This window comes from Candoia aspera, chromosome 2, assembly GCF_035149785.1.
Source record: "Candoia aspera isolate rCanAsp1 chromosome 2, rCanAsp1.hap2, whole genome shotgun sequence".
NCBI classification, from domain to species: domain Eukaryota; kingdom Metazoa; phylum Chordata; class Lepidosauria; order Squamata; family Boidae; genus Candoia; species Candoia aspera.
The window spans coordinates 96,686,213-96,696,912 of NC_086154.1; the positions used below are offsets into that span (position 1 = coordinate 96,686,213).

A 10,700-nucleotide genomic window follows, 5' to 3' on the forward strand; every position below is an offset into this window, starting at 1 on the left:
GGGGAGGAAGTAATGTTTGCAGAGAATAATTGATGGAAACGGGTGGGCTAAAGTACCCGGCCCCCACCACTGATTCTCTTCTGAATATGTTGATTTGACAGTGCTTCTGCCAAGTTTTGCCTTGCCCCATTGCTTCATAGTTCTATACAAATGTACCTTAGGATCATGGCCTTAAACAATTTTATATGAGTGAGTTTCATACTAGATTTGTGTGGCTCCAGTTTCAAAATATTTTGAAGACGTCTGCTACTGTGTGAATTTGCCACTTGATGTGGAGCTATTGTCACTGAATGACAGTATTGTTTGTGGAAAGCTTCTCAGGATTGCGATAACACTATGTGCAATATGCTTTTATTCTTTCAAATCTCTAGAGCAGCGTTTCTCAGCCTGGGCACCTTTAAGATGTGTGGACTTCAATTCCCCATGCGCTGGCTGGGGAGTTCTGGGGGTTGAAGTCCACATATCTTAAAGTTGCCCAGGCTGAGAAACTGCTCTAGAGTTTGTGTTGTTGGGGGAGTGCAGTGGTAAAATGTTACTTGTTCATTTTGCTTTAAGTTATAATTTTTAGGGGGAGAGTGAAGAATTTTTAACTGAAGAAGGGAGTGCTGCTTTAATGTAAGAGAAAATCTTTTCCTTTTTACTGAAAGTCTGGTGATGAGTACTGCTAAAGTATATTGCAGACTGGGCTTGTCCCCCTTTTGATGACAACATATCTAGCAAGATAAGAGTGAGAAAAGTTTCCGTTCGGATTTTCTTTCCTTGTTACAGACTTCAATGAAACATCTTTGTCAAAAATTGTATCTGGACTTGTATTTTATCTTTTATGTATTTATATATAACTTTTTATCTGTAAGGTTTTGTGTATGGTTAAGCAGACAGTAACCACTTAATTGTGTGAAAACCACTGGAGAAGCCCTAGTTTATAAAATCCAGTCTGATTATTCCATGAAGCCCTGCAAAGAAGGTGTTTTTGCATGTTGAAATTTTCTGTTTCCATCTTAAGAAAGTTTATTGAATAAACACAAAACATTTAATGGTCTTGTCCACTTGTGGAGACTCATAATCTTCATAGGCTCTGCTGTACCCTTTAATCAAACGTTCACAGTTCTTCCATAACTGTTACAGAAGTTCATAATGGCAGGAGACAAACATTCATTTATTCTATTAAATTTAGAGGCTGCCCATTTCCAAATGACTCTGGGTAGTTTACCCTGTAAAAAGTAACAGACAATAAGACAAAAAGAAAAAGGCCATGCACATCAGGAAGAGACACACACAAAGCACCAAATATCAAAACGGCAGACTGAACAACCACCCTACTCCTAGGCCTGGGAGAACAGCCAGGTTTTCAAAGGGTGGGAGCCGTATGGATCTCTGGGCAATGCTGTTCCAGACAGCAGGCACTGCAACAGAGAAGGCCTCTGAACCAACTAATTCTTTTGATGCTGCTGAATATCTGTAAGATTGCCATTCCAAAGATACATACTATGCAACACATGTCCCCTGCGAGAGCCACCACTTAACCGGTTTTGGCCTCTGATTAGCTCCACTTTGCAAACAGATGTGCAAGACTTCACCGAGTCACTTATAATCAAAAAGAACTTGGGAGTTGTTTTCAAATTTAGTTTCCTGAAAGCAGTTCTCAGTTGTGCAAATAAGGAATTAAATTCTGCTCATAGCTGATGAGAACTAAGTAATCTCAGGAATGCAAGAGAGCACTTCTAAATAGAATGCAAAGTCTTCTCACCTTTCATGTATGTTTGCAACTCCAGAATTTCTACTCAGAAACAATTATTACCAAACAGTAAACCCTTTTTAGCTTACTGAAGTTAGCATCTATTCATGATGCCTTAGTGTACTTGTTATCAATCCTCCATTATACCTGGGAACAGCTTATGAATTTAAAAAAAAACTAGTTCCAGAATCTGAGCAGGGTGGGGGAGATAACGGTACACTTTCCTGAGCCCTGTAGAGCCAAGAAGCTTTGCTTACATGGTGTCCCTATTTTCAGGAGATAAAAGGAAGAATTACTAAATTGTAAGTAATGCTTGAAAATGTATGTGGAAAGTTATGTCCTTCCTAGTGGGGTTTCAAATGTGAGGTTTGCTGGAACCAATTGGAAGCAAAACTGGGAATTAAGTTTCTGGCCAACTCGCACCCCCTTCTTTATACAGTGTCTGTGCACTTCATTCTAGGACATGTCACTTGAGAGGGATTTATGCTTCCTTATGTGGCATGCTCTTTCAAGAACTAAAACTCTGATACTTCCTTGTGCATATGGAGATCGGAGAGTGACAAAGAACCATATTACAAAGGAGACTGAGCTGAGAGGCAGTGGAAGCAAATTGCACAGAACTTTCCTCCTCCCAATGTCTAGCTGTAAATTCAACTATGGCAGCCAGAAATGTAAGAAGGCAAAAGGACAGATGTCAAATCAGGTAAGGCCTGTCTGCAGTCTGGCTTAGGCACTAGTGAAGAAATAGATGTGTAAAAGGTACTGTAGGTGGAATTTAGGTTAATAAACTCTGGTAATGTCAGTCGATGAAAAATGCTGCCAGATATGTAATGTGACTCTAATAGATAGTTAATGTCACCATTACTGCCATCAACTCATTTAAAAGATTTGCAAAAAAATCAGGAGAATGTAATCCTATCTTATCCAATTCATGCCTGTTCAAAGATTCTGGCTTTTGGCCTAAGCTGATAACATTTTATCCAACAAAGGATTGTTAGACAGTATATGGTTTCCTGACATTTGAAGAAATGCAGAAGCTAGCAATGGTAATTCCAGAAGGCAGGAATACGTTTCCTGAATTTCTTCTCAAAAATTAGGCTTCCCAGAAAGAACAGTTACCAAGTGACTAGCTTGTTTGGAACCTGACCAATTAAGCTCTTTCTTTTTTCTGCATCAATTATTTCCTGAGAGGAGATTAAAACCATGCGCTATGCTAGCAAAAAGTGAAGATGGGGAGAAAATGTGAAGAAGTGACATTACCGCTATAGAATATAAAAAAGCATAGAGCATAAAACATGCTACTGCCAGCAGATAGCAGGTTCAAAACCCAGTATTGACAGAAGGAAAGCACATGTGGGACCCTGATTCCAGAGTTTGGATTATATGCCTAGCCACCCTTCCAAACAAGTCCATAGATCGATGTGGAACCCCATGATGAGTCATGGAACAGATGAACATTAGAGCCTATGAATTGTCCCTGGCTGTGGTATAGCGTAATTTTATCTACCGCCATGGCAGGGAGAAGGGCGAATTAGAAACCTGTGCTCTGCCTAAAGAAATAATACTTGGGTCCTGACTAGGTTATTGCTGAGGGCTCTACATCCTGTGTTTAGACTGGAGGCAATGTGATGATCAGCCAAGGGGCTGATTCAAACAATGCAGCTGGATGTAAACTCTCTGGATCTAACACCATGATGTTTTATATCTGAAGAGAGCTCAGGATTGAGTATATGTTACTCCTAGAGAAAGAATATGACTGGATTTACACATCACACCAAACCATACAGTAGTCTGCTCAACTACTATTTACTGAATAAATCACAGTGACAAATCACATTATGATGAGCAAACTGGATTCTTCTGATGTACAAAGCTTATGAAGACTTGGAAACTGAATACTGTTAATCATGAGAGGGCCAGCATTTATTTATTTTCTTTTAATGTTAATTCTAATTACCTATGAAAGCTGCGAGCTACAGTAAGAACATCTGACAAAGCACACTGAACTCTCACAACCTCTAGTAGAGACTGAGCAATTTTTTAGCCATGAAAAGTGTAGCTTTTTGACTAGCACATTCCTAACCAGGGGTATTAGCAAATAGATGCCTCAGGTTTTGACATGTGTGTAGCTTGTACAGATCAAAACACCTGATAGCATATTTATGAATTCTGGACTCATATACACAAATATAAAAAATGGAATTTCTTAGGAGGAATCAGAAGGACACATACTTAAACTCAAGTATCACTTGAGTTAAATCACTTTGGATCTCTTTGTGCTGAAATTCAGTTTTCTCTGACTCACTCCACACAAACACACTCATGCCCACTGTTAATGCTGAAAACATTTAAACAGACAGGAATTTCTATCTTCTTTACATTTCTTGAAAGTTGTGATTTTTTTTCTACAATGGAAGGTAAACTTTCTTTTTTGCGTTAAAACTATGACTGCTGACTATGTGGAGCAACCATCTTCCTTCCCCATCACTGGAAAAGTTTAAATAATATTTTTAACCTCAATTGCTTGCCAATGCCAGGAAGCAAATATAGAAGGAAATTAAATATAACTTCAGATTCTGATTTGCTCTAAGCAGCAGCAGAAGATATCAACACAAGTGTATTCAAAACTGAAAACAAAGTGAATTGTTATCCTGTATTCAAAATGTAGAATTAGACTTGGTTCTGTTCTTCTACAGGCTGGTGGTGGGTTTTTTTGTTGTTGTTGATTGTGGGGGGGTTGTTTTGTGGTTACTGGGAAGCACCTTTTTGCTGCACTGATTAGACAATGAGAACCAGACAAAGTATTTACTTCTTGTCTGAAGCTGAGTGCCATTTGCAAGGGAGGACAAATGGGGGTTAGTGGGACGTGTGCGGGGGCGGGGGGGAGAAACCAGCAGCTGTGTAAAGGTGCAATAGAGCAAATCTTTTCATGCAGCTTTGTGGAACTGACAGCGAAAAGCCCTAATTTCAGATGGAAATGTGGCAGCGTCTCCATTGGAAAGCAAGAGTGTAAAGGATTTGCACATTTTGAGCTACTAGTTGGAACACATGCCCAGGTTTCTTTCGTTGCTAAGTGACACAGTTTAACACTGAGCTTCAACACATGGCTTTCCTGTCATACAGAGGGTGGTGTTTGACTGTGTCTTGGCTTGTCTTCTGAAAGTGCAAAAGGATAGCAGAAAAGCATTGACTGATTCCTCTGAGTGAGAGGATGCTGGTTGTGTGTGCTCTGTGGAATGTGTTTCGCACTTCAGGAAGCCAAATCATATTTGAGTCAAATTAACTTAGCTCGTGCAAATTTTAACTTCATAGCATGTAAATGTAAGCTTTTTTTAATATATAAATCAGTGACTAAACTGCAAGAAAATTCTTCTCTGTGAAGGTACAGAGGGAGAGATCATTTTCCTTCTGTTCAGAGAAATTGAGCCAAGGGAGCTCACAAGCTACTTCCCTCCTGAGGTTGAGAAATTCTGACAAAGTGTTGCAATCTGGTACAATGCTTAATAATGTCCTCAGTTTGTAATATGGTGTGGTGGAAAGAAAAACTCAGAAAAAAGGTGATTGCCATGTAGGGTCACAGCTTCTCATTAAGGCTGTTGCCCAAGCTGTATTCACTGCTTCTCAAGGGGTCACCAGTGACCAGCATTCATGATGAAGAGAACAATATTCCACCACATCCACCACTGACTGTCTGTACTGGCATGCAAAGGTGGCTTCTAGAATCACAGTCAACAAGCATTCTGAGACCCCAAGCTAGCTGGAACGCATGAAACAATTGCTATGCTGCATACATTTTCCCCTTTTGTAGTTGGAACATCACCTAGATAGGGCAAATGAAATACAGTTTTAGAAAGATAAGAATTGTAGCAACAACTATCAAGATCTAATATGTCAATGTCACCTAGGTAGCAAGACTGAAGGCTTCTTTGCAAGTTACATGATTGGAAGGAACATTGCATGTACAGTAACCACTTTTTTAAATGACCACAAGTCATTGTTCTTAAATTATGTATAGATAAACTGGGCTCACATTGCTGTAAATAATTATTTGTTTATGCTTATTTGTTTGTTTATAACCATATGTATTAAGTGGTTTATAAAAGCTACCCTTCACACATTACATTATGCTCTAAAACATGGTTGATGAACTATTGTGGCTGGAAGCACAGAATGTACTAAGCCAAAATGTAATCTGTTTGGTTTTGCCATAGAGTGTAGTGGAAAGCCAGCCACAATATGATGGCAAAAAGGAAAGTGTTCATTCACTCTTTATCGTGTGTAACATAGCAGTGCCTGAAATCTTGCTCTTCTTTATTAGGAATAGTTAGATAATTCAGGATTCCACCACTGTGTTACATGGAGGGAAGAGGGAAACCAGCAGAGAAATTATGTATGGCAAATAGAAGGTGTCTTTCATTTGTTTGCAAAACAAATACAGACTTAGAGAAGGTCTGCCACTTTATATAACTTTGTTGGTTTTCCGGTATGGCTAAGAACTGGATTACAGTATTTCTTCTCCAGTTAACTTCTTATGACAGCTTCTTATTGATTCTCTTGAAGGTTACATCAGCAACTGTAGAAATCTGAAAGAATTAATAAAACAAACATTTTGTTGAACCGATAAGGAAATACCTATCTCTATCTGTATCTATATATCTATATCTACGTATATCTATATCCCTAGTAATATCTTTTCACCCTGATATGTACAGCTGAAGGCTATCTTCTTCTGCAACTATTAATTATCTAGGAATTCTACATTAGAGCTTTATGGATGGACAGATGAACCAAATTCATCCTCAAGGCAATTCAGAACAGCCAATTTCAAAACTGTCCATTGCTGCACCTTAGTTCATATGGGTATCCATATTTAAACAGTGCAAAAACTGCTTATTTCCTGGAACTTCTGGTTATAAAAAGAGGATTTGTGGAACTCCAGGCCAAGACTTCATAAAGATTCTTAAGAAGTTGGCTATTAAAACTGCAGGAACATTTTACTGAAAACACTATAGACTATAGATTATAGTTTGCCAGAAATAACTTATTTTTGAACCCTAGCTCTTTTCTATGTATTTTCCTGCATTACATATATGCTACAATTGCCTATAATTCTGCAGGAACATGAAGACCCTGCCTTGTCACAGTTCCATACACAGTACTGACCTGTGAATTATTGGTAGCTGTCTCAAAGTAATTGGGCACTTCCTTAACATTCCTTCTTCAAGTGACTAGGGATATGGATGTTCAGGGGCAAAAGGGAACCAAGCTCCAACATCTTTAATGCAACTCTGAGGAACTTATAGTTAGCTACATTTGGAGGGCTACTGTACATTTCCCAGTATATATTAGCTGCACTGGCTGGAGTTGCTGGGAATCTAATGAAGAAACAACTGGAAAGCCACCTTTTCTGCAGCCCTGCTTTAATAGTTCTGTAGAACATGAGTTGGGGAGAATATCAAGTGCAATGTTCTTCAGTCTTGCTCTTGGTAAAATTAGCTGTTTTTAACCCTGTTCATAGCAATCATTTTACATAGTTTTTTCAATGTTTTATTTGTTCACATTTTGCATTTTCATATTCCTATCTTCAGCAGGTGATAGATGAGTTTGGCTACACTAGGTTCATGGAAGGAGGCTATCACAATTTTTTTTTTTAAATCTGCATACACAGCTTGTACTTTACCACAGCATGTACTTTACCAAGTCTTAGCCCTCCCTGCTCACCCCTTGTGCTTGGATTGATTGATCCATTTACTGCAAATAGATTGAGCAAATTATTGACTGGTAGCTACTATTGCCTAGAGTTGTGCAGTGGTTCAGATTTAAAGTCAAAAGGATTCTCCAACACTGAGAACAAAGCACCAGATTTTAACTCCTTAATCCAAAAGAGTATTTTCCTGGGATGGGGGAGGGGGACAGCCACAATTCCCTGGTAAAGGTGTGCCACTTTAAGGAGTTGCCGAGAGGTGCTCACATCCCTGCACAATGGAGCTTTTTACCTTGGAATCAGAAGTACTGTTGCTCCTTTCAGTGACATTAATCTTGAGTTAGTTTTCGTGTTAATATATTTGTCTAGTCTTTTTGACATCACACATTCCATCTCCAAAGAGTTGTTTTCAAAGATTTACCTCAATAAGTTTATCCCCAGCAATCTCTGCAGTATAATGATAGTTTGGGAAGTCAGCAATCACTTTGCCATTTTCCTTTCTAAGTATTGCCTGTAATAGATTGGCATGTATTAGTTCTCACGTTGACTGAAGCTCATTAGCAATAGCATTTAGATGGAAGTCTCCTTAGGCAGGATGAATCTTCTTTGGACTGAAAATAGTTATGCTTGCGAAGTATAAATCAGAAAAAAAAATCTAAATGATAGCTAGAAATAATCTAGTAAGCAGTTAGCGCTTGTTCAGGCAGTTGCTGGCTTTTATTTTAGCACTGAGATGACTAATCCACAACCATGTTCACGTTCCAACAACGGAAATACAGTCCTAGCCTAGATGAGTGGTAGAAGGTTGCTTCTTCTAGCTTAAAAAAAAGGGGGGGTGTTACATTAGCTGAATCTACTGAATAAAATTTAAGGCAGGATCTGGATCCAACCTTAAATAAATAAATAAATTTGGATCCAACCAGTATACTCAAGAAGCAGAAAGAACATAGTACCAAAACTGCAGCTACTCTGGGCCTTTCCCCTTTTGCCATAGCACAAATATGTCCTGGCAAGCTCTTTTTTCTGACATGACTTCATGACATTGTCTTCGTCTCATCCCCAGCCTGTTTCTACAGCAACTTAAAGTCATCTTATGTTGTTCCAGTGCAGTTTTGCCATGGGTACAATCTAATGCAATTCAGGTTGGTGTCACAGTCAGGCAGTGGTGTGCTGGAGCTGGCTCATACCAGCTCACAAGGACTCATTTTTAAATTTTCTGGAATTTTGCGAGCTGGTTGACAGCAGAGCTGACCCGCAACTCCTAGCATACCAATCAGCTGTTTGATGGCTAGCGGGGCAGTCGTAATGGAGCCAGCAGACCCAGTTGTTATATATTTATCAGTACACCACAGAAGTCAGGTGACTCCTAAGAGTGAGAATATTGTGGCATCTATTGACCACTTCAGGTGTCTGCAGGCACACCCCATCCCTCCAGTGCCTGGGTACTGGTTTCCAGGGCTACTCTACTTTGGACAATAAGATTCACTAATCTCTATTCTTAGAGTACTGTACCCTGTACCCTGTAAGTAAGGACTGGCCCATTTGTTGGCACAATGCCTATGACAGAATCTGGATTGGCAGGCGTGGGGGGCTGCCAAAGTTATCCTGATATATTTTTCTGCTGACTGAAGGATCTGTGGATAGCATTTGGGCATGGCCATGAGAAAGACCCTTTCGTCAGTAGGATCTGAAGTAATTACTTGGGTGGGTGGGTAAAAAAGCTAAGCTCAAACATACATGATACCAAATCTGGAACCCTAACAGTTGTTGCTCATGTTTCAATGTTTCTAAACACTTAAGATCAGGACCAGGAGCACTGGGGAACAGGACTGTCAAAATCTATGAGATGGGGGGCATGGTGCCAAACATTTACTTACCTTGAATTTTTTGCCTCCTATTGTCTCCATTTCTGATTCCTTGCCAATAACAAACTTATTAGTCAAGGTATGCCCTCCTGGATAAATCTGGGACCAGGTGAATTCATCATCATTCTGTATTATTTCAGTAATGATCTTGAAATTTCTTCCTTTCTCAATTGCATCATCAGGAAGACCTAACAGAGTGGGAATTGGAATCAGTTTTTCATCAACATTGTACCTGTCGAATTGCTTATCAGAGTCCATAAAAGTAGTGCTATTTAATCACTTTCCTTTTTCCTTAGAAAGTTACTTTTTTTCATCTTGAGTTCACATTCAAAACTATGTACAAATATTAATGAAAAGCCACCTTCCGTATGTGGGAAAAATTTTGTCCCTAGAAGTATTGCTTTGGGTAGAGCCAACTTGTTATATTTCATGGTTATAAATGTATAAGAAAGGAACAGTCCAATCAGTAGCCACAGTACGTATATGCAGCCTTTCCTATCTACAGATGAAAGCTGTCTCATAACAGTCTTAAAAGAAGATAGGGCAAGTTTTTGAATTACAAAAGAAACAAAGCTGTCAGACAAAATCCTACAGCTACTGTAGAATTTCTACAGCACTAATGTGTATTCTGTGTCCCCCCGCCCACCCACCCACCAAAAAAAATATTGTGAAACTCTGAAAGCTTGCACATTATTTTACTGGAAGATCCTAGGTAAAGTTAGTACAAAGATAGTGCTTTTCTCTTGAAATGCACAGGGCAAGAAATGTATCAATCTAAAGAAATATCTAACTTATGAAAAGGTATATATACATACCTAGGCGCTTCATAAAGTTGTCATAGTTTTCTTCATTTTCCACTTCATATTTTCCAGTGAAACCCATCTTCTGTGTGATGCCAATGGAAAACTTGCAGATGAAGGTCTTCGTGGTAATGAATCTGGCTTGGTCCAGGAATGTAAAGCTCCAGCTTATATAAGGCTTTCTTAGTTCAGACTACCCACCTAAGAACACCACAGCTCTCCTCAATACAGTCGAAAAAGGAAGTTGACTCTTTTAATGACAGGAATGCAATTTTGCAGGAATCACTAACCCTGGTGTTATTGACCTTGTAAAAGGGTTCATTCTGACAGGTCTGTATGTTAGAAATACTGGAATGTTCTCCCTGAACTATATACAAACTGATCATGGGTTTTTTATTCACTATTATACTTGTTTAAAAAAAAGAAATGATACCTTGGCCAATTATGAGAGAAACTTTACGGTGCTTTTTCTTAACCATTTTTTAATGTGCCTTTCAGAAACTTTCTAAACATTCCTTTTTAGTTTAGGGGGAAAATCTATTTTATCCAAACTAAAAAATTCTAGAATGTATAGTCTTTCTTTGTGGGGAAAGTGC

At 38.9% G+C, this 10,700-nt stretch overlaps 1 protein-coding gene across 1 annotated transcript; it reads right to left on the reverse strand.

Annotated features, from left to right (window-relative positions):
* Nucleotides 1-5,692: 5,692 nt before the first annotated feature.
* On the reverse strand, nucleotides 5,693-10,474 carry FABP6 (fatty acid binding protein 6). Its single transcript, XM_063296483.1, has 4 exons — nucleotides 10,120-10,474; nucleotides 9,317-9,492; nucleotides 7,861-7,950; nucleotides 5,693-6,318 (listed from the first exon to the last, which is right to left on the reverse strand). The coding sequence occupies exons 1-4, from the start codon at nucleotides 10,184-10,186 to the stop codon at nucleotides 6,265-6,267; spliced, it is 387 nt and encodes a 128-aa protein (XP_063152553.1). The 5' UTR covers nucleotides 10,187-10,474; the 3' UTR covers nucleotides 5,693-6,264.
* Between the last annotated feature and the right edge of the window lie 226 nt (nucleotides 10,475-10,700).